General features: G+C 39.8%; 1 protein-coding gene across 2 annotated transcripts in view; it reads left to right on the top strand.

Annotated features, from left to right (window-relative positions):
- The first annotated feature begins 3326 nt into the window (after nucleotides 1-3326).
- LOC122845841 (AT-rich interactive domain-containing protein 1B-like) overlaps nucleotides 3327-25260 on the top strand; it is a 193024-nt gene continuing 171090 nt past the window's right edge. For both annotated transcript variants that reach the window (XM_044142315.1, XM_044142316.1), the window contains exon 1: nucleotides 3327-4804. In XM_044142315.1, coding sequence (XP_043998250.1) covers nucleotides 3614-4804 — 1191 coding nt within the window. In that variant the 5' untranslated portion in view covers nucleotides 3327-3613. The remainder of the gene's footprint in view (nucleotides 4805-25260) is intronic.

The following is a 25260-nucleotide window of genomic DNA, read 5'->3' on the forward strand; positions in this document are numbered from 1 at the left end:
CTGCAACAGCATCCTTAGTGTACAGACACACATTTCCAAAGCGCATACCATCTCATATCTGTATATTTTTAATTCCATCCACCCTCCTCAGGCTCCTCCTCCACTCTTCGCTGTGTTTGTCTGGAGTTATTGTTTCAATCTTGCTGCATCAGGGGGCCCCTGAAGGTTATAAATTAAACATAAATGCAAATGCGCTGAGCCATTGCCCTCCTCCACCTCCCTCCTTCCCAAACACACATACGCGCACGTCGCGTACACATCCCCAGCTTTCAAGCACGTCAGTGTGTCTGCGAATTAATAGGAGAACAGTGGGCTTTTTTTAATGAACGAGAAAGGGGAAATTAGAGCTGCAAAGCCACAGCGCGGCACACCCAGAGCTGCAGCCGAGGCAACGGCTTGAAAAAGCTGGGCGCCATCATAGAATATGCTAATGCCCCCCCCTCCTACTGCCCCTCCAGGTCCCTTTACTGTTAGTGTTAGCGTAGCTTCAGCAAATCAGGGCTGAGGCTTTGATCTCGGGGGCAGATGAGAACCAGATATGTCATGTGTACATTGTATGGATCAGACTTAAATGTCTATGCTTTAGCTCTTAACCAACAAAAGCAGTCATTTAGTGAAGCGCTGGTGTCATTTTCCTTCACCTGTGTGGTTTCTTCTTCACAATCACATGTAAATCGGCTGTTAATGTGATGTCTTCACGGCGTGCCCTATAGTTAAACAGCCATCTGGTATGTTGATGCTGTAGGCTGGGCCAGTGAACACCATAGAGTCTGTAGTTGGACCATAACAGTGTTATTGCTTTTATTTTGTGCCATATGGGCTCATAAAGGTATGCAGCTGGGAAAGGTTTCCAGGGTTGTCATTCTTGTTTATTTGTCTCTAGTGAGTCAGTTCTATTTGGAAAAGTGGGATTAAGCTTCTTGATGTTGTGTAATAATATAAATTTGATATTTATATCTAGATCATGCAAAACCAAAAAAAAAAAAGCATGCTTTCCCATTTTAGCTATCTCCTGCCGAAACACTAAGGATGAAGAAGCTTGTATAGTACCCCATGACTCATTGATGCTGTTTTCAGTAACAGTTACTAATCCTGTAAAATACTATTTTTGAGAGCAATGAATTAGACAAGCAAGATGTAAGATGGGAATCTTAACACCTAAAAATGTGCTTTATCCTCTATCTTTTTAACCCTCTGCTTGTAATCACACAGTTTCTCCAGCAGGGGTCTTCCCATTGTCATGGACATGATTTCTTGTGACTCATCCAACACAAAACACCTATAAGGAAACTAAATTGTGACAAGAAGCAAGAATGATTTGATCGTCACTACCTCAACCCATAATCATCATGTCAATAATGGTAATCTATTTTACCTCTACCACTGGCAGAATGATCTTCTTCTCACATTTCTTCCAGCCACAGCCACTAATCATAATTATCACGGCCATCCTCAGCACAACTCTCCTCTACCCCCCTTAAAAAGACCCCTCTCTTCCTACCCTCACCACCTCCCTCCACTCTTTCATCTGCAGCTCCCTCTGTTGATCAAATGCATCTGATCTCATCAAAGCAGACCCTCTGCTCATTCAAGTCCCAACAGACACCCTGGCTTCTTTACTAAGCACTATTTTACATTCACGTTTGAAATACTATTGATGGGATAGAATATCTTGTAGACTTTGGTTTTGTGTGGTCTAACACTGCCGCCCGCGGTTATTTTTTTCTATTAGATGTTCAGACAAGTCTCTCTTTGAAAAAAGTGAAAATCTGATGAGGGGAAATTGAGGAATGCAGTCATCTATTTAAATAAGGCTCATCTGAGGATTAGCTTGAAGATCCATTCTTATTACAATTCCATTCTTACATTTCAATGTATCGTGACAGGGGTGTTTCCAGGAAGTTTTATAAAAGGCGCCTAATGTGGCGTGGATGTGGGAGTGATAACTAGTAGGTCTCAGACGCAAATCAAAATTTATAACATTTCCAAAGTTATATGATTCCACAACTGTATGTAGATCGGATAAAGGACAAGAATTCAATGGAGATGATAAATAAATGTCCTGGATATGATGAAACACACAGCACTGACTCCACCCTGAGCCTACGCCTTGTGAATTCTGAAGTCTTTAATAGAGTTTTCTTTAACTCTCAAGACTCTTATTTTCTCTGTTTCTTGTCCACATTTTTCTGCCCGATGTTTTTCTTTCACTTAACTTTCCATTAAGATACTGGCACACAACAGTATAAATAGCCAGCTACTTTGACCATTGTAGGTTTCTCTTTGTGTGGTGGGTGTCAATGACCTGTAAAAACCTCCAGCTAACGCTATCCATACAAGGACCAGCCCTTCCAGATCCCTTTGCAAAATCTTGGCTCCGGTTTCACATTATTTAAAACTGATAAATTCTAAACGAATGTTATTAAAAATATATATTGTATTTATAAAAGACAGGACTATTTCCTCCCTTGACCCTCCTTTAGCAGCGCCATTGTAAATTAACCTCAGATCTCATTCTAGTCTAATCCACTCTTGTCCAGTCCAGTCTAATCAGTCTTGAGTATTTGAAGTGATTCTCTGGATTTCTGATTATTGCATCTTTGCTTGTTTGTTATATTGCACTGAAATTTGCATAGCTGCAATGACGCGATTGCAAAGTGTTGTGGAGGAAGCTGCAATGACGCGATTGCAAAGTGTTGTGGAGGAAAGCTGAAATTTTGCAGCTTTACATATGCTACGAGGCGTAATTGCATTCTTATTCTGATGGCAGCTTGATTGCACACCTCTCGGTTGCGTGTCCGACCGCTGCTGTAGGAGCTGCAGAGAAACCGGCTTGAGCCGAGGGACAGAGGAGCGGGAGAGGGGAGGTAAAAGCAGATCTGGATAATGGAGTGGTGACGCGCAAAAACTTCGTATTGGCGTTTATTTATGTTTATTTGGGTGACTGCTGCGGTTAAAGCGATGTTGGTGCGTAATTTGGTAAAACACAAACAGCCACTTAAGATGTGAAAACATAAAGTGAGCCTCAGATGAAGAGGCGGTGACAACCTTTAGACTCCATATGGTCCTAATAAAACTATTAAAACCTTAAAATTGCACTATTAAACTAAGCGTATTTTAAATCACACTCTTTTATCTTCATATTATGCTTTTAAAAAAACATGCACCACTGAAAGTGGTGCGAAGACGAAATAAAAGCATAAATTTAGTGCGTAATGATTTACTACTCCAGTCCAGGTTTTCCATATGAAGAGCGCCGGAGCCCTGGAGGTGGATAAGCTGGTGGAGCCCGCTCTCTCTCATGCCATGCAGGGCCACAAGGCTCCGGGAGACGCTGCTACACATTACAGAGAACCGGGGATGGAGGAGAGGCGGAGAGGGGTGGAAGAAGAAAAAAAGTTTCGTTCAAAGCTGGCAGAGAAACTTTCAACATGAAGCCTCACCATTTCACCACAGCAAAACCTTCGTTATAGGAAAAAAAAGCTAGACTTCTTTTGGTATTTTTTTTCTCCCAGCTCTCAGATTGTGTTTCTCCCCTTTCCCTGTTGTCATTTTCTGTGCGCAAGGCTGGTCGGGGCTTGCTGTCACTGCGCGCTGAGATGTTGGAGTGACCATGGCTGCGCAAGTGGCATCGGCTCCGACCAGAACTAATAATAAAAATAAGAAATTATCCGGCGCTTTGGCTCCGGAGCTCAATTCGGGGAAATCCGGAGGAGGAGGTGGAGGCGCAGGGACCGCGCAGCGGAGCGGACAGATGCTGGGTGCCGGCGATGGAACTCTGAATAATGTAGACCATCACCGCCGAGGCGAGCTCGGCAGCATGGTCCATTCAACTTCCGCGGCGCACAAAGCTCCGGACGGCCACGACAAGACCGGGATTAACCTCTCGGCGTCAAACTCAAACACTTCCCCGATGGAAGCGGCTCTGATCGCGAACCACAAGCTGAAATGTGCTGGGAGCGGAGATGCGCCTCAACCTCAACAGCAGCAGCCACCGCCGCCGCAGTTCGGCCAGTTTGCGGCACATCAGCAGCGACAAAGTAACAACAGCAACAACGGGCAGCCCCCCCGGGGGGACAGAAGTGTGGACCACCAGCAGCACGGTGGTAAGGAGAACCTGTTGGTGGGGCAGGAGGAGTCCCAGCAGCAGCACGGCCCGGGGAAAGGTGAGGGGGACCTCACCTGTAAACCCACGGAGAGGATGATGGGCTCCAGGTTTGAACACTCCAACTTGGGTCCCCCTGCTAACAACTCTGAGTTTAATAACAGCTATTACACTTCAAGGCCGTGTTATGATCAACATGCCGGGCAGCAACAACAAAGCAGTGGAATGGGGGTAACTCAGGACTCCAATGAAGGGGGGTACCACAACAGCCAGTACGGCCAGTACCCAGCATACCGGGCGGGCTACGGCGGAGGGGCCTACGGGATGATTGGCTCCTCCGGATGCAGGCAGCCAGGCAACATGATGATGGGCAGCAACTCCTCTGCGACCCACGGCAAGTCCCCTGCTTCTGGTGGGTTTCAGAGGTACCCGGGACAAACACAGCAGCAGCAGGGGCCCTCAGGGGCCACGCCAACCCTCAATCAGCTGCTGACGTCCCCCAGTCCGATGATGCGGGGTTACGGAGGTGCTTATCAGGACTACGGCGGCCCGACGCCTCAGCAGCAGGCGAGCATGGCTTTGGGGAAAGACGTGGGCCCCCAATATGGAGCCAGCACTGGCCATTGGGGAGGGCAGCAGAGGAACCATCCGCTTTCGATGAACGCAGGCAGCGGAGGGCAGGGCCTCGGCAGAACACAGGTGAGTTCTGGGAGTTTAGGTGTGCCTTGGTAAACTACTATAAAAACAGTCACTGGCTGTTTGTTCCAAAGTTGCAGGTTTTAGTTAAATATGCATTTTATTACCTCTTAATCGTCCAATGTTTTGACTTTTTACTGTTCTTCAGCTCTTGAAACCAAAATGGGGTCAGTGTGAAAAACAGAAAGGGAAACGCTGATTTTGTTATTTAGCAATCATTGCTTTACGCTTACACAATTATTTGGTTCTCACATTAGCTGTTCATATGGTGTATTATTGCAGTTTTACCGCACAGATGTAGAAACTCTGCCGACGTGTTGTCAGACACGTTGCGAAACGCCCCTGCTGACGACGTGTCCAGCTAAAAGCGTCCATGGAACAAAATGCGATAGTTCAGTAGAAACGAAAACTATTCAGAATCAAATGTGTTTTACAACTATTTCTTCTTTTTTTTTCTGTTTCGATAAGCCAATTTGAAACCGCGCCCGCTAAAGGACCGTCCGTCCTCTCTCCGTGCGCTTTTCCCCCGTGTGGAGCAGGAGCGCATCCAAGCTGCTCGGTTTATTCCCATGCAGCTCTGCTCACAATTTGAATAGTGGTGGTAAACTGTGTTAAAGCTCTCCGAGTTGACATCCAGCCTGCCATCTGATTGGCTCCCAGTGGCCCTACTAGGCAGAATGTGTTCAGGAGAAAATCTTACAGGATTTTGCCATTACGCTTTTGTGATGTTGCATTTACTGTTTATATTTCATTTAGATTAGCCTATTTCACGATGAATGATTTATGTTATTACTAAATACGCATGCAGCTATAGTATTTTTTATTAAATTTTTTTAAAACGTATTTATTCATGGTAATTTCTTAGTATTCTTTTTAATCAGTTTCACAGTTCAGAGTTGCATTATGATAGCAATTACAATAAATCTCTATTTTTCTCATTCTCATCTGTAATTAAGATGCTTAAACCGCTCCCTGTGACCTAGCATCTCTGTCAGGTGTGGGGATCTTCTCCAGTGAGACTTCCTTCCATCTGGCTGAATATCTTGCAAATTGTGAATTCCCGTTAGAACAGACTAACACATTTTATATTTCACATTCATTATATTTCTATTATATTATGTTACACACACTTAAAGTATACTTCCTGGGCAATTTTGTAAATTATTGTTGTTGTCATTGTCATTATGACATCACAGTTTTAGTTAAATATTTTTAATTTTATGGCAGTTTAAAGAATATAAGTGTCAAATCATGCAGCTTTGTTTTGGGATATGGACGGCTTCATAGCTCCCAGACTTTCTGTCAGCTCTACACAAACTGAAGGGTGCTGAAGCTGCCAGTTCACAAGGGTGTCTCCAAAAAGTTTTGTCATGGCAGTGCCATTCTTCACATGGTCAGATGGTGCCACCACTGATCTTCACTGAGTGGCACACTATAAAAAAAAATAGTAGGTTTTCTGGATTGTTTTAGGTATGTTTCCAAAGCCATTTGAATTCTAACTTTCATTTAAAAATAATTTAAAGTAGTAGTAGTTTAACTATAAATTGAATTATTATATAGTTTGTTTTCTTGTATTTATATGTCACAGTTCAAATTATTTGATATGTTACAACATGCTTTTGTAAAATTTAGTATTAAATGATTTCAAAATACTGTAGCTCGATTTTTTTCTGACCTAAATATGTGATCATACTATTATGTGTAGGTGGGGCCAGGAGGTACTGAGAAAACAGATAAATGCTTACATTTTGTAACTCAATGAAGCTTGTAATTTTCTCTCCTAAATGCATCCAAAAAATATCATGTATGTAAGATCATTTGATTGGGAATGGGGGACTGAAAATCTTGGTGGAGCCAATGCCAGTTTGGAAATCTGAAGTAAAATTGGGCAATGTCCTTCTTACGAAGAGCCATTTCACTGCAGTTGTTTTTGTTGCAGCGAATTATGTGCGCTGCTGGATGGCACATCTGGGCAGCTGGAGGGCAAGGAGGCTGAGCGCAGCTTATACTGTCTGCCTCCAGTGGAAACAAAAGTAGTTCATTAGCCTACATTGTTTCAATCAAAGGCAATTTGTGTTGGGTGCTAAGAAAATGAGGTGAATGGTTTAAGCGTGGGCGGGTTTGCTGTTCCATTGATTGTATAAAATTATTCCATGAAACGTAGCGCAGTCTAACTCTTTTGCATTACAATTATTAGCTGACTCTGTCTGTTGAGATGCTTGGAAACAGTCTTAACACAGTTTCCAGCTTCAGTTTTTGGTGTGGATAATTAAAAGAAACCTACCCTTCAAAGGAGTTGGTGCTTTAGCATAAGGTGCTGTTTTCTTCCCTAACTCCTGCAACATTCCAGGAGCAGTATATCTGCGCTCCCAACATCCCTATGTTTAATTCATGTCAGGAGCAGGAGCACTGTTCTCCTTTACGCTGCTGACAGGCTATGTGTAAAAAAGCAGAGCGATGTAGTGCATAATACTGGTTCCAAATTGGCACACTGATACGGCTGCGCTTCACTTCAGAGGAAATTTGGTCAAAGCTCAAAGTCTGTCACTTGTTGACACCCTCCTCCCCCCAATTGTTTTCAAATTCAATTTCCCTCCCCACTACCTCTCCACAGGAGCTTGCTGTGAGCAAAACCAGCGTCCCTCATTTACACCACCACCACCCCTCACACCCCCCTCACCGCCTATGCACTCGCTCCTGTGGCCACTCAACAGAATGAAAACCAAACTGCTGTGTTTGTTTGTCCTGCAGGGACCCACCTTAGCTACGCATGGCATATTTGACAAGATGCACAGGGGAAAATAAGTATTGAATATGTCAAAATTTTCTCGGTGAAAACGTTCCTGATGGCGCTATTGACACAAATGCAAAGGAATGCAAATTAAATGCATCAAAGTGAAATGTCACAAGAATTTAGTATTGAATATACTTATACATTGAATAATTGCCTGAGACCAGTTTGTTGGTAATAACTTCTTCAAGATACCTGCTGTAGTTAGAAACTAGTTGTCATTTATCCATAGTCATTGTTTCATTTTCAGATTCTTCCACAATTAACAATTAGTATGTTGTTGCGTAGAGTTACGTGCAGTGCCATTCTTCCTCCAATTATGGTGCAGTAACATCAAACATGTCCATTTTATTCTCAGGTGATTTGACTAGATTCTCCCAGTATTTTATTGGCCTGTCCAAACATTCTACAGCCAAGTTTTGACGTACCTTTTTTTTTAGCAGTGGGGTGGAGTCTTGCATGTTGACCATTAATAGGGGTTAAGTGTACTATATTTGTTTATTCTAATTCCAGGTCTTTCTAAAATTCTCACCCATCTCTTCTGATTATTATCTTGACTTTCCTGTCAGAAATTTTGTAAGCAATATCTTGTTGTCGCTGGTCTATTGTTGAAAGAGACGTTCTGAATAGAGGTTCCATTCAGAAGTTTAGAAATACATCTGCCACCAATACCATCAGTGTAATTGGCTACAATAAAGTTGCTAAGGTCTTCACAGAGCTTGTGGTTTAATCCATCATGAGGTCCTTTTTTGTGTAATCAGCTGGTAATTGAATACATTTTTATAGCCGATCAATTGGGAACAAACTAGTTGATACTAATTGGATTTGATAGGGGGCAGAATTTCTTTCTAAATACAAGTAGAGCTGGCTTCTTGCCTTTTTTTCTTTGCCATTTTGCACCTTATTTCTTCATTTGCTTATGCATCCTCAGAAAGTAGCGTTGTAGCTTAGCTTTAAATCAGAGTACGTTGATTCTCTTTTTCTATTATGTTTCTCTCACTTGCAGCATTCACCAACTGCACAGTATTTAGCAGTGATCCACTCTTAACACCATATGTGCAATCCTAATGACGTATTTCAGCGTGCATCAACGAAACATTCCTTATAATAAGCGTCTGTCTGTTATAAACTAATCAGAGCTAGAAAACAGTAAAAGTAATTAGCAGATAATAATGAGAGACTAATGAGAGAGAAATAGTGTTGTTGCTTAGATAATTACAACAGCAACTCTTTGAAAATCTGACCCAATAAAATAAAAATGAATGAGCATCTATGATTCCCTCTAATTTATCACTATTTTGTTTAGTGTTTTGCGAATAGAAATGAAATCAAAGCTCAGTGGAGCTCTATATCAAAGACTAGACCCAGTCCCATTCTTGGTAATGTGCTTACCTTGAAATGATCCCTGCTCGCAGTGCTCTGCAGCGCATACTGTTTACATTTCTGTCTTATGAATTATTAGTGTGATATGAACAAAGACTTTATAATGGGAGCAATGCATCAATGTCACTTTGTATTATGCAGCTATCTCAGGCAGCCTCGTGCATAGTGATGTGCCCGACCGTGGATGCGGGAATTTAATTTATGGATCATGTTCTGCATCAGATGGACAGCCCACGATGTCTGGTCGTCAAATGTCTTACTCTTTCCTTCACAATTTCTGTTTTAGTACATCTCTTCTATATAGTCTGTGCCAGAGCGAGCGCACCAAAGCCTCCGTTGTCAGCACGAAGCAGACCAGCTTTCCCTGCCTCCTCCTATCAGTCGTTTGTTTTTTTCTGTTTTGTTTACATCTCAGTCTTGGCCAGACAGCGCTGTGGTGATTAGCGGTGGAGTGAATTTTTTTAATTTGCTCTGTTGTGTCCGATAAGGCCCAATGCAGCGTTTTTCATCTGAGTGGATAAAACAGGGAAACCATGTAGGTAATTGGCAGGCCGGGGTTATCCCTGATCTGCCTGTGCATTCCACAAAACACCAATTAATTCATATTTTTAAAATAAGTAAAATACCAGGTCAGTTATATTACTGGATGTAAACATATGTATTATTCGCTGACTAATAAAATATTTTTTTCAGATGTCTTACTCCACTGTGCACTCATTACTTGCCCTGGAGTCAAATGTTAGTGTGTAAATGCCCTGAAGAGAGAGTTTAATTACTTCGAGCGGGTGGTGATTTTGTGTCAGCTGTTTCTGAGCTCCGTCTTATCTGAACTGTGGATGTGAGGGAGGCAGCAGAAAAACAGAAAACAAAGCAGTTTTGAGGAACAGCAATTATGGTTCACATAGAAGATTTAACTTTTGATTATATGGTTTTCTAGTCTTGTTAATCACTTATGATATGTATGCATTAATTATTTTTGTGAGTCATTTAACTATATATTTATTTTTTAGGGGTAGATATTCTGAGATCCAGCTTTTTTAGGTTCCAGTCCAGTGTTGATCTCTAAATGTAAATATTTACTTTTTCTGATATTTTTATATTGTGCTTTTATTTCGACAATAATTTTAGGTCATGACATTGTATAAGCTAATATGAAAAGCTACAAAAGCCATGATAGTTGAGGCTTTAACATACTTTGCCTTTTTGATGAATGTGACACACTTGGACATACTTCCGCCATTGTCCATACTACTTTTGGCTTAGATGGACAACCACATTCCACTTTGAGTTTTACTGTTTCCACTACAGCCTATAGAGGGCGATAATGCACTCTGTAATCAGAGAAGAAGAAGAAGAAAAAGCAAAAATGAAATGATTATCATCAGTTTTGTGTTCTGAGATTTATTTTCCGCACTTGAAAAACAGCAGATCTCTCCTCATTGTATTTTTAAAAAAACAAAAAAAACAAAGCTGCTTCATTGTTTATCTTCTGTAATTTTTGTGCCACCAATTGCCTGCTAGTGTTTTTGTCACTGCCTGTATACATCAGCAGTTAGCTGTGCTTCCTGTAACAGCTCCTTCTGTATTGTAAATATTTATACCTTAAGTGAGAGTCTTCCAACAAGCTGGCAATATCATCAAGAACTATATGCTTCATGGCAAATAGAGATTGAAAGCTCAATAAAGATCTCTACATTCTCTCCAAGAACAAAGATATTTTCACTCTCTCCCAGTGCTGAAAGAAAAAAATAACATCGTTCCTTTCTGGGAACTGTGATTTGTGAGTTTCTTTCAGCTTGTTCCTGGCAGCAAATTCCTCCCCAGTGGTCCCACAACTATTATTCGATTGACTCGATATTTAAAGTGGGTGTGGTTAATGTAGAAAAGTAGATATGTGGTAGCTGCCTTTTTTCTGCTGGCATAGATTTCTGGAGTTGTGGACTAGCATTTCTCACCGTGTTCTTGCTGTCTTGAGATGAAAACAGGCCTCAAAACAAAGTTTCTTTAAGACTTCTCAGTCTCTGCTGAAGCCTCTACTTTGTAGAGTTAAGATAATTTTGCCACTTCTTCATATTGTATCTGGATAGTTTTGGATGTTTCGTACCCAACATTTTGAGGTGTGCATTTGAGCTGCCTTCTGCAGGACACTTTATTCTGATCATGTCTCAATTTGTCCCCATCCAAAATGGATGATGCAAATTTTTTATAGCCTACTGTAAGAACCTTTGATCATAGTTTTAATAATTAATATTTAAATGCTGGTAAACCCTCAGAGTTGCTTTGGTTTGATCAGGGGCCATATATCTTTAAAGTCAACTGACCTAAAGGAGGGATAACAACCAACATTAATGGAGGGTGTAATTCTAAATTGTTGTAAAATGATGTACAACTAAATTATATTTTACCTGAGAGTTGAGCACATGGATGTAAAATGAAGTGAGAAATTTAATGGTAGAGCATAATTATTACTATAGTAACATTTCGACTCAACTTTTTGTGACAAGTTCTGCGTGTGTACTTAAGGATTGGGTAATTTTGCTAACATGATAAAAGCGTGTTAAAATGCAAGTTTTGACAATGCCATGTTTTTTTTATTGTTTAACTTTGCAGCTAATTATTAGCTCTAAGTATAAACCTCTATTAGGGGTAGATATTTATCATATTGTTTATCATTTCTTGTGATTAATTTCTAATAATGAGAAGAATTTTGATTTATTGTTCTCACAATAAATTGTAATTAATGATGTTTAAAACCCTCCAAAACTCTCTTTACTGTTGAGATTGATAGCAATACCAGCTTCTCTACGTTCGTCAATAGAAGCATCAATAACTACCAGTAAATTTGAAAATAAAGTTGCTGTGCAGTTTAGTGATGCAAATAATAATTCTTTACATGACTGGTGTCCTAAATATGTGCATTACAAATGGGAATGTTTTTCAAGAGCATTAATTGCATTGATGCAGTGTATCACAGCTATGATTGCTGTGATACACAGTGAGTCATACAGCAACCTAACAAAATAAGTAATAAACAATTCTTATTGTCACTTCTATCGTTATCACAATAAAGTTCCTCAAAATATTGTGATCAAACTTTAAGTTTGATCACAATATTTGCTCACCTATAACTTCTATTGTAAAAGTTGCCAAAATAGGAAATTGATCAACAAAGAACTTGGGTAGATTTATTGGGACTGATGTCCCCAATCCAAAGAAAGATCCAAGAATGGCATCAGAAGTAGACCCTGATCCCGATACTGGATCAGATAGCCATCATGTCCAGAAAGACATGGTTAAAGTTTGTGCGGTCAGGTACCCATAGTCTTTCAACAGCCATATACTGTGGACTATGTTTTTTTTTTTTTTTTAAACACACATTTGTAGAGAGTTGCGTAAGCAGTTATTATTTGAAAATCTAGACATACAAGCCTCTAGAAATATTTGACCTGAGTCACACAGACCAATGCAGATTTCTGAGGGATTTGACTAAATGACTTTACGGAGATAGAAAAGGAAGAAACAGAAAATCAGACAGAGAACTCTGGCAAATGCCATTGCAGTTAAAGTCCTCTCCCTCTGGAGCTTCTCCACTTCAACCTTGTGAGTGACATTAGAAAGAAAAAGTATTTGGGTTTTTGGTCTTGAACACACACACAGTATGGCTCTGTGGTTGTGTGTGTGTGTAAAGTTGTGCGGGCATGAGGCCAAGTGGTGGTGCCCTTTACCTCCTCCAACCCCACAACTTGCCCCCCTCCTGACCTTCACAAATGCTAATTTGCCATGTGGAGTTCCTAAGTTGAAGTAATAAATACACTTTTCTTACATTTAATCTTTTCTTCTTATGAAATATGGGAAATAACTATACTCTTAAATGATGTTCTCACTTTCTGCTTTTCTCAGATCTTTCTTTAAATATACCTTGTTCTCCATTTCTCCTCAGACTCCCAACAACTTGCCAAGTCTCCCAAGGGAGCGGTAGTCAGTTCAGAGGAGTTTAGACAGCAAGCATACCCTATCAAACATTAATATACTAAGCTATACTGATCTCTGAGGAGCTACTGAAACATTATTCTGCCTCTGCTTACTGTTTCTTTGCTTCCTTTGTAACAAGTAATAAGTATTTCCATAATTGTAGTGGAAAATGTAATTGAAAAGAATACAGATAACATAAACATATTAAATTTAATGTAATGCAAATTCCTCTCTCCTATAATTCTGTGAATGTCATACATGCAAAAACAAACCTCTGAAACACCCTTGAACATCATTACCAGCTTCTACAGCACAAGGAATCCTGCTAGGCTCTGTACCTTGGCAGCTCTCGCTGTTTGAGTTGATCATAATCATTGCAGTCATTGCAGCATTAGTCTGTGAAAAACAAAAGGTACCATATACTGCCAATGAGATGCTGTTTGGAAGTCATGAAGCAAAAATAAAGAGGGGGCAAAATATCTGATTGTTATTTTAATCATATTTTTTTTCTTTTTTATACCGTATGTAGTTTCTGTAATGTCAGTTTTGTTTTCACATAAATTATAATTTTTTTTGTCGTGTGTAATTCATTAGCAGATTTCTGTTCTGGTTTTAACTTCATAACCAGATTATGAAGCTGGTTATGAGAAAAATCAAATTTTTATCATGTCATAAAAATGAGATTTTATGGCATAACCTTGATGTAAAAATACCACTATTGCATGATATTCCCACAAGAAATGAAAAGCAAAAATGATTGACATAATGTAATTGCTTTTATATGAAATTGAAAAGCTAGGATGCTGCTGAGATAAGATAAATAACAATAAATAACATAATAAATAAAGGTAGATTACAGTTTTTTTAAAATAGAAAAATATTTGTTTATTTGAATATATACTTGAACAAAATCTTATTCAATTTTATTACTCTGTCTCCAACAGAGTGACTAGTGTAATAAATTGATATAAGGTTATGACCTGCTCGATTAGTTAGCCTGGAGTCAGTTGCTAGACTGACATATTATTTTAAAACAGCGTTACATTAATAAGAGTGATGGTTGATGTTTGTATAATTTTATTTTTTTTTACACCAGCCATATTTGTCTTTCTTGTAAGAGAGGGAGAAATTTTGGCTGCCCTCTTCCTTCGATCTACTGCAGACTAGGCACTCAGGTAGGGAGCGTAGACACCTCAGATGACCTCATACAATCTTTGCATATCAAACAATCACTACACTTGTACTTTGCTGCGGTAATCCTCTTACGCCTGTTTTCTGTCTCATTGAGAGGAGTAGAAAAGGAGGAGCAGGTGTTTAAAAGCCAACAAAAAGGCTTATAGCTGCAAATATCATTGTGTAAATACAGTAGAACTAGATTTATTTTTTTTACTTAATGTTTTCATAGCATGAGCATCATACTGTCCATGCATATTCATCTTTATGACAAGTCATATATTTTTCTTACTCACAACATTCTCTTGTCACTCTTTACAACTCCCCACCAAACCCTTTCCAAATCCGCCAGAGCTGCAGTGTGTATGGTGTGTATTTTTTAAATTTATAGCTAGTGGTCACAACATGACAGTGGTGGTCACTTCTGGCTGAAAGATGCTTCATTTAGATCAATTTTAACTCAAGAATTTTGGAAACAACTTGACATCACATCCTCTTCTCTGCAAGGACATATGCAAAATGAAAACATGCATGCATATTTCACAGCTTTTACTGGAGATATTGAGTGCGGGATTTGAGGTTACATTAGAATGCAGTTTGTTGCAGAGGGTGTTTAAAATACAAAATTTATTCTTGAATACATCTCTTATTTCTTGTGACAGCCAGACATCTATTCTATATTCCAGCCACTCCTTTGGCAGAAACTGGATGAACTCGAACAGACACTGACAACATGAGTGAACTTTATTTTGAAGCAAAAATGTCTTATTTCTTTAGGATATTAATTCTTCCAAAGAATATCAATGCGGATGGCGGGGGCAGATGTTGGCTGTGCACGTTTAATCTCGGGCCTGTGTGTTCCTCGCTATGTGAGCTTCCCCCTCCCTGCTCAATGAACATCCATTGTTACTGTTGGCTAAACATGCAAAGGTTACTGTAATGTCAGACACATGCCAGAGGGGAGTGTGGAATACCACATTAACATAATCCATAGAAGACCTTCCCTTTCACAAACGTACCCTCGCTGAGCTGATCGCCACAGCTCTGCTGGAGCACGTGCCTGCTCTTGCCTCTGCAGCGCTGTGTGAAACCAAATGAAAAGTTCTCTGCATAAAACACCTGCTAAAATGTGGGCTTAAGATATTGACCTACATTTTACCTTGCTCGCCCAGGAAGATGCAAGATATTGTCATTTCTGACCTGCCACTGACAGACTTAGTGGCACTTATGTTCTGGATGTCTATAAAGCCTCAAAATAAACTCTTATGGTAGGCTAATTTAACACACCAACAAATTCTAAATGCCTCTTTTATTTTATTTTTATTTTTTTTTTTTAAATTGCAACAAAAAAAGTTGTTCTTTAGAAAATAACTGCTGCTGGCCCAATCTCTGGTAGCCCTAAAGATCACATTATAATAAATATCACAGAGTTCCTTTTTAAATTTGTAAATTTACTTAGTTTTTAGGAACCCCAAAGTTGTAATCCTTCTTTTTCTATTTCTCAACTACATGAATATGACGTGACACAGAGGACCATTTCTTTTAACCACTGGTCACCAGAGTGGGTCCAAATTTATCTTGATGCCACACTGAGCGGGCAGGAAAGGTAGAAGAAAAAAATCTTCAAAGTTCACTGTTGGTGAACTGCTGGAAAGAATGACATGTAAGGGTCACTAAGTCTCCAAAACAAACAGACAGTATTTACATGCCAAGCAGTAAAAATAAAGAAGAAAGAAAACTTTTCTGTCATCGTATCAAATACATAAATGTGGAATTAGCTAAATCCTACCGGGACTTTAACTGAATCTGGGAACGTCCATAAAATAAGACGAGAGGCACTATCACACCAGTTCTTTGTGATCTACTTGAAAAGACTTGGAGTTTGTTTTCTTAGATTGTCTGCCGCAAACCAAACAAATAAGCAAAACCAGGTGGAACAGAGCCTGTAAGTAGTTGACTTTATGAACTAAATAAGCCATAAAATTATACATTTCTAACCTATGTGCAGTTGTAAACTTGAAAAGGACATAGAAAGGGGTGTGAAAAATATGTAGAAAATAAGCCATTGTTTAGCACGGTGGGGGATCCATGATGATTTGGGCCTGGTTCTCTTCCAAAAGAAATCTTGCTAGAGCACTTTTCATCATGCAACCCTCTAAATACCAATGATTATTCAAAACATATGGCAAAATCAACATAACTAAGCTCCACAAACAAGTAGGACTTCCTCTGTTCTCAGACCTAAATCCCACAGAAAACATGTGTAAGTTGAAGAGAGCAGAGAGAAAAAGATTTTCCCACTGAATAAATATACTGCAGCTAAAGGTTAGATGTTTCTAAATTCCTCAGTTCGAGATTATGCTACTGCAATAAAAACTGAATTTATTGTAGGGCTTTTCATGCCAGAGATGCTAGATAAACCTAGTAGTGTAATTCTGTAGTTGTTTATTTAAGCCGGTCTTTCCAGCAGTAACCTTTTTTTTTTCTTTTTTAGAATCACCACAGAAATGAACACAAAGCAGCCGCTGGTCTAATATTTAAAACATTCAGTGTTAATTAGATGTTTGATGGTGGTTGAGACATGCTAATCATGTTGCCCTCTCACCCGCTAAGGCTGAAATCTGTGCCGACAGTCGGGGTGATTGTTTTGATAATGACGTGTGCGCCCAAGCCAGATAAGAAAGCTCTCAGTGCTTGTTTTTTTTTTTTGGGAAAACCATTTTGTGTATTTGCAGCTCGGTCTGACTTCAACGGTCAGCATTATTTTGAGAAAGCCATTGTTTCCGCTCACATAACTCATATTTTAATTAGTGCGTCTTTGGAAACTCCCTGCCTGTGTTGTGGTTTTTTTTGTCGGGCACTGCAGACTCACACAGCTTCTAGGCATTTCTCAACTTCTTTTTTTAACACGTCGGCCACATAAAAAAGATAAATAAATAAAAAGCCAAGTCATGTGTGGAAATTGTTTCAACTTTATGTTCTTCTCCTTTGTATTTTAACGGCTAAAGCAACCTTCCTTCGAGTGTTTCCAAGCTTATGTCGTTCTGTCTTTTGGATGTTAGTTGTGGTTGACCTTGATGGGTGACTACAGTTCCTACTCATTAAGTAGTAAAGATGAATGGTTCCATTATAGCAAAGAGGGGAGGGGGCGAGTAGGGCCAATTAGTGGTAATTAACAGCGGAGATGGTGAAGCACTCTGGAGGGCACCCTGACCTGGACTCTGGAGGGAGCAGAGGGGAGCAGGGAGCTTGTGTGTGAAGGCAGTTTACCTCTAAAAGTAATGAAATGATGTGTATTTGTATGAGATTGTGCAAGATGTGTGTGCTCATTATCAGAAAGATAATGCAAGGATACAGAACCGCTGAATCCTTGCAGACATTTTTGTATGGTGGCAGATGGAAAACTTCTCATGGGGATCCAGCTTGTTTGGTCAGAGGTGATGAGGTCAAACGCTGGCAACACCTCACTTTGCCTTTTGACTCCTGATGTGATGCCACTTTCCCCTTCTGCCGCCCTTTAGTTAGGCCGGGGAGTTTGTTAGGTCTGAGAATGAAAAGGCCCCAAAAGGCCAAGCCCATATATCTGTATGTGCTAATGAACATTGTATTTTTGTTCTTAATTAGGGATTTTTGTTTTGTGCTGATATGCTAGTTTTCAGCATCTCATCATCAAGGTGAAATTCAAGGGTGTTCTGTGAGAAAGTATGGTTGTGCACTTTCTCTTCTTTTCTCCTTTTTTCTCCTCCTTTTTCTCACTTTTGATTTACCCTGAATACAAACACGCAATACAAAGGAACGATATGACACAATAGTTCAAAATTACTATACAGTATGATACAAGATGGTATCATACAACAAAAGATTTGACATAATATGTTACAACATGCTTTATTTAATACAGTATTACTACAATGAATGGTACAAAGGAGGAAAATAAAAAAAATATAAAAAATTTAAATATAATTGATTTCATAAAAATATAGTACAATGAATACAATTTGGTAGCACATCACACTAGTGTATAAAATTTCTCAAGCTGATATTATTTGAAAAAAAAAAAAAAGCAGAGTTCAGTAGTGGAGAGACATAATATTTTTCATTGTTATGAAAACAATTTTTTTAATCATCAATTTTCAGAGTGTTCAAGGGACAAAATAAAAACATTTGATCAGACTTTTGGAAATCCTGTTTCAGAGACTGCTGCACTGCAACACAGCGCATTCTCCTCGATCGCTACAACATAAAACTACATGGAAATTCTTGCACTTCACCAAAGCAATATTAAATTTATTTCTAACATGACTTTAATAGTCATGTTAGAAATGGTACTTTCAGGGAAAGAAAACACATTTGTTAAGAATTTTTCTTAGTATTTGTCAAAGTGCTGCTTCTTTCAAATCCACTGAAATTGCAATGCCTGCTACACAGACAACTTGAGGAGTTTACAAAATATTAGAAGTCAATTGTGCATGGGAAGGTCTATTTTCTATATCGCTGGCTGAACAAGTGTGTAGTTGTATTTGTGAAGCTGCCTCTACTTGCATGCCTGTTCAGACTTTTAAGACACCACCACATCTATAGTCCCTGTTGCTTCAACATATCAAGACTCACGACTGTGTACTGGTGCTGTATGTGTGTGTGTGTGGTGTGGGAGGGGGATATAATGCTTTGAGGGTGGTGTATATAATAGAAATCATTACCAGTAATGGCCTTGTTCCCCACATCCTTCATATTCATTCCCTTTTCCTCTTCTGACATTTATTTCCTGACTGCTTGCATATCAAATATTTAAATAAACAGAATCAGAGGTGGTGGAGGGGGGGTTCAGTTGAGTTTTGCCTGGAGGAGATGGTGGGAGAAATGGCATAGGGAGAAAAAGGGATGGATGATGACATTCATGAGATGAGACATTAGTTTTTGAAATGAGAAAAAAAAAAAAAAAAAAAAAAAAAAACAGGATTGGTTGGGTGTGCTAGTGGGAGGAAAAGCAGCCATAGCAGCATTGGAGACAAAGTGGGAGTAAGAATGCTTCGCTAGGGTCCAGTCACTTTCAATGGAAAGGGGGGTGCCTTGCTTGTTTGTTTACAGCAGGTAGTTGTGGTGACAGACAGAAGTGTATGCGTGTATTCATTTGAGCGCCCGGACTTTGTTGCAGGGCTCATCCACTTTCAGTTTTCTGGGGAGGATGTGGAGGAAGGCTCTGGTGGCTTGTAAAAAGCAGGCCTCAGTCCTGAAGCCGTATTGTTTGCATGACAAGCAGCAATGAGATCAGAGTGCAACACAAAGTAATGGGAGGGGTGGCAGGTGGGGAGGGTGGACGGACTTAAAAGAGAGGTCAGGACAAAAGAAGGTCTAAGACAGGGGTGCCCAAAGTGGGTCCTCGAGGGCCGGCATCCTGCATGTTTAAGTTCTCTCCCTGGTTTAACGCACCTGGATCCAATAATGGCTCGATAGAAGGCCTAAGAAGAACATTGACTTGCTGAAAAGGTTGTTACTACCACCAGGGAGAGAACTGAAACGTGTAGGATGCCGGCCCTCGAGGACAGACTTTGGGCACCCCTGGTCTAAGACATGGCGAACTGATGATCCATTTCTTCTTTTCTCATATAGAAGACAGAGAGAAGAAGATACTGTAAACGGTATATATCTTTTAAACTGACTGACTGTCCAGTTTCACTCTCGCTGGCATCAGTGGCCAGCCCATTAGTGTCAGGCTAATCTTAAAATAATTAATTGTGAAGTCGACGCTTTCTAAAGAGTATTTTAATTGAATCCTAAATTAGGCTTGGGAAAGAGGACACGTCCTGCTTTGCTGCAAGTCTGTTCCCATTCTGCTGTCACACACACTGACACACACTCCCGCATGAGCTCCACTGGGTTGCGTGTGCAGGCATTCAAGAAAAAACAAAAAAAGGAAAACAACAGGCGAAGGAAATGCTAATGAAATGCATATTTGGGGAGAGGGAGGCCATCTATAATTTAGCTGCGCTCTTTGTGTGTGAATGATGTGTATGCAAGCGCTGTGATTTATTTTTTGTTGTGAAGAGGGGATAATTCTGTCAGAGTAGGCTTTTATTCTTGTAAACAAATGTGTGGAAAAAAGAGCCGAATAAAAGTGTGGTAATAAAGTAAACAGAATGGTATGAATACATTTAGCTGTTGGCATGAATAATTTGTAAACTGGAAAGTAGGGTTTGATGAAAAAGAGATGACAGAAATGAGAGCTATTATGTAGCCTGATGAAATTTTGGGTTTGGCCTCTACAAAGTTGCAGTTGTGTTGTACTTGCTTTTCATTTTTTGGGCTTTTTCTCAAACACTCTCTTAGAAGATAGCTTTAAAGCTACTAGCCAGACCTTTCTGTGAAATCAATAAACTCACTTCAGAAATTCTTTGTCTCGTGTGGAGCAATAGGCGATGGTCAGCTTTCTGTTTTTGCTATTTCTGTTGTAAGTCAATACTTAACTAACATCAGATCTACCATTCAAAAAACAAACCTCCACATACTTTGACACACAAGGCATAAGGCAACTTGTAATTATTTTGAGTATGTTTATTTGTAATTTTCTTGTTTTTTCCACCTTTGTGTTTAATAAATTACCTCCTTCAAAATGCCGGCTGATGCTCAAATACACACAAAGCAGTCTTAGCATATTTGTTTTATAGAATGCTTAATACTTTGTACTCTGTGAAGTCTTCTAGTTTGTTCCATGTTTTTATGCCTGTTTTTTAGTCAAATTTATCCTTCGAAGGACTTTACTAATGCCAGCTGATGAATTTGATTCTTCTGGGACTTCTAATGCATTGACCCAACTTAACTCCAGGCAAAAAAACAAAAAAAGGGTGAATTGTTTTCTTGATTTTAATTCAATTCCTATTCAAGGTCATTTTTTCCAATCCCAGCTAATCAGTTCAACTCATGTGCCTCCTGTGATGTCATCAACTCAAATACATATAAATGATTTTTCTTCAATGTGCTTTTAAAAACATTGCACTTTGATAAATCCTGCTGCAGAAAGCCTTCCTTCATTATCCACCTGTGCTTTAATTCCATCCATCCATCCATTGTCTATACACCCTTTATCCCTAATGGGGTCGGGAGGGGGGCTGGTGTCTATCCCCAGCTAACCTTCCGGGCGAGAGGCGGGGTTCACCCTGGACAGGTCGCCAGTCTGTCGCAGCTGTGCTTTAATTGTCAGCGCAAATTTGTTTAATAAACAAAAAATACACCACTGGCAGCCTTAATAGAGACACACAGAACACCTAATGAGTCCTCATAAATAAGGCTTTGTTTAAAACACTCCTGGCCACAATGCTCTTCATGAGTGACCCCTGCAAAGCTATAGGCAATAGAACTTGCCGGATCAAAGCTCTTGGAAAAGGCTCTACCCTCTATAAATGTCGGCCCAGCTCCATAACCCTGGATGGAGTCTGTTAAAAAAGATGATACAGGATCTGGGGTCAGGAGACAGTTTGGCGAGGCAGCAGTGGAAGCAAAGCAGCCCACAGATGTCTTTCATAAAAGTCAAAGGAAAAGAGAAACTCTGAGTTTTTATTTATTTATTTATTTTATCCGCTGAAATGCTGTTTAGTTTCAGATTTATCCAAAAATCTTTACGTTTATTTTGGTTTGAAAAAAACACATATAAAACACTGGAACTACAAAACTGCCACAAAAACTTATTTTATTTTTTTAATCACTCAGAAACTAGTTTAACCACTTTACCAACATGTTGTTCCTTGCCATTCGCCCCAGTGAACTTGGCCATGCACTGTAGGTTCCTCTGTTTTGAAATTACTTTGTGAGAAATTACATATGGTAATCTGTCTGCATCTGGATGACAAATCAAACGTTCCTTTAGCTGTTTTCCAAATGTTTGAAACCTGCTCAGCTCTTTATTTGGCCCAGATCTGACAGCTATAGTCTTGGCTCAGAACATCCCATTTTCTCCCAGGCTGGCAGAGATGAATAACAGCAGAGAGGACAATATTGTGGTCCAGCTAAGCACGACTGACTCTTCTGTCTCTGTGATCCCTCTATCAATAAGGAACACAGGCCTGTCAGAAGGCCTGCCAACAGCCTGGCTGTCCACGCAGCCTGCTCTCTATGCAACATCTGGACACAGATGGTACACACTGATCACGCATACACACACACACACACACTCGCACAGTACATGTTTTACTCACACTGGCAGACGTTCACAGACATGCTGCGCATTTACAGTTTGTCTGAGTACCAATTTCTTGTTTTTGCACACACAAACACAGTTGGCTCACATTTGTTTTCTACCTACATGCTACAGGTAATCCCCTACTTTCTATCACAAAGTTAGACGTGCTGTGGGAAGACATGCTTCTCCACAGAAAATCGAAGCTACACATTCCTGAGTAAATCTTGAATATATTTAACTTAGAATTATATAGAGTAGGCTGAAAAAAGATTGCTGGGTGCTGTGCCTTGGAGCATTGTCTGCCAACCAGAAGCTGCCAGTGTGGTTTGTTTAATGGACAAGAAGTAGAAACATATATTTTGACCCGTCTTTTGCTCTTTTGCTGTTAAAACTTAAGCATCCATGTTTACTCTCGAGTGAATGTAGATTTCTATGTTAACAATCCAGAACTATAAGAGTTCCAAACCTCTTCCAACCTTTTCAAATACAACTTGTTTTCTGGCAGACAGGTTTAGAGCTCAAATAGATTAAAAACAGCAGGTTTGCTTTGTTTTGCATTATTATTGCATTATCTAAGTCACACTCTCACACACACATCTTGAGTAAAACAAAGACATGTTATAGAAAAGTATATCTCATTTTAATTTTAAATGTATTATTTTGAAAAAAAAAAAAGATTATGGATCTGATTAGGTTGACTGTTGAATCTAATGTTCACAATTAGCTTTCGAGTAAAACAGCAGTGTCTTTGTGTACTCCCTTTAAAAATACAGATCTTTGTTGCAACTTTGATATTTAAAGAGTCTGCAAACATTTCCAACCCAGCATCATTAATGACAGAGAAACAGAGAGCTCAAAAGAATAAAACAAAACAATGTTTCCATGTTCTGTTCAGCCTTCCTGTTACCTGCTCAAAGTCTTGCTCTCTCTTGTTTTCTCTCAGCCTTAATCAATAACAGGTGTAGACATCCACGTCCGACAACTTCTTTTGACATTAGCAAATGTACTTAGTTAATTTTGAATCTTCTGGAATGTTGCTTAGTTATGGTACATGTCCGGATCATTAAAACATCCAATTTTTGAATTGCCAATTGTGCAGTTCACCATTCAAGCTGAAAATCATATGACTCCTGTCACAACAGCTGATTCCTCTGTGCAACTCTGCAAAATCTGTCTTTTAATAAAACATGAATGAGAAAAGTCAACAGGGCATTCATGCTGAAAGGCTCAATTCACTGTGTGATCACACTGCTACAAACACATTGTGGCTGATAAAAAACTCTTCATTTATTCCAGCTGAGACTGAGATATCCATGTTGAAATGTAATGAAGTCTAAATAACTGCAGTTTCCCAGTCATATGTTATTCATATGGTCCACCGTAAACATAGCTGCCCTGGGGCTCAGTAATAATGGGAGTAAATGGTGGAGTTCCCTGTGAGTCAGAGGTGTGCATGTGCAGCCTGGCCATGCATCAAGCTTCCCACAAGCCTGGAGCCTCTCATTGATCAGCCCCCAACCCTCCCCTCATGATTTCAGCCAACTTCAGTGATTGATTCCCAGTCACGGCCCAGGAGATTGGAGGCCTGGCCTGGGCTCAGGGAGCCTGGGGCCTCCCAGAGGGTGACCTGGAGGGGGCTGCAGATGGGGGGAGAAGAAAAGCTTATTTCCAGGGCCCATAACCTCAGTCCAGAGGACCAATTCTGGAGAAGCCTTCACAGCAGGTATGGAGGGCAAGGAGACACATTCATTACAGAAGAAAATTAAGGCCACATCTGCTGCTGGCTGGATTGTTATATGGATCTGTGGGGGGGAAAACAAGATGGGGAGTTGTGTGCTTGAGAATATGCGGAAGGTGAGAAGGTGAAGGGATATTGGTATGTGAGGGTTTGGAGAGGAAACAAGTCTACCTTAGCAAGCTATTACACTGTCTGTAGTAGCCCAACGCTAACACACATTCACAATGTTCAAACCTCTAACCTGCTGTGCTTCACTCAGCATCACCGCCGCTGCGCTTCAAGAGGACGCCCTCTGCGTCTCTTTACGCCGGTTGAGCAGAGCAGGAACACTTATATGAAAATCAATTTTTTTTAATTAACTTTGTAAATTTCCAGCTGAGCTATCAGAGGCGGGGGGGTCTTGTGTGTCACGCTGAGTCCAATAATGAAATCAATCAAGTTCAAATTGTTTCAGGTGACTATTAATGAGTATCTAATATCAGCCTGAGGAGGAAGGTCAGGATGGTTGTTGTTTTTGGTTTTAAAGTGATGGATCGGTTGCCTTAGAAACATAGATGGTTACACCAAGAGGGACTGGGTAGTTCTCCAAAATGAAAAAAGTTCATGAGAATTCGCGTATGCATGGAAAAACTCTTTAGCTGCATGGTAGCAGTGACATAATTTCCTTTTTCCAGTTAATCTAGGATTGCTACAACGTCTCTCATAATTACCACATGAAATCAAGGCACAAGCCAAATAAAAAGGAAGGGGGTGTATTTTTCCTTGCTTTACATGCTTCAATAATCATAATTTTTGCAGCTGTGTCTTCTTTAGTGGGCAACCTCCCTGCCCAAGGAGCTCGTTAAGCTTTGCCTTAAAGGAAGACTAATGGATGAAGGAGAAAGTGGCCCCTCAGGACTCTTTAGCATCATTTCGGTTGGTCTTCATGCTTAGTGTTCATTTACAAATTTTCACCCTATTTTAAGCACAGTAGTGCTAGTAGCACCAACTAACACATTCTGTAATACACAGGAACTTGTTTGTTATTATTTGTGAAGATATGTTTGTCGCCTTTCACAATACATTCTATATATGGGATAGATCAGGTATGCAAATTTAAGACCATCATTTCCACTTAACAACAAAATAGATGGAGAGAGATTAAAAACAATAGGTAGCTAAATTTCTTTGATGGATGCATTTTTATTAATAAGCATTCTGAGCTGTATTTAAATGCTTTACATTATAAC

Source organism: Gambusia affinis, linkage group LG16 (assembly GCF_019740435.1).
Source record: "Gambusia affinis linkage group LG16, SWU_Gaff_1.0, whole genome shotgun sequence".
In the NCBI taxonomy this organism is placed as follows: domain Eukaryota; kingdom Metazoa; phylum Chordata; class Actinopteri; order Cyprinodontiformes; family Poeciliidae; genus Gambusia; species Gambusia affinis.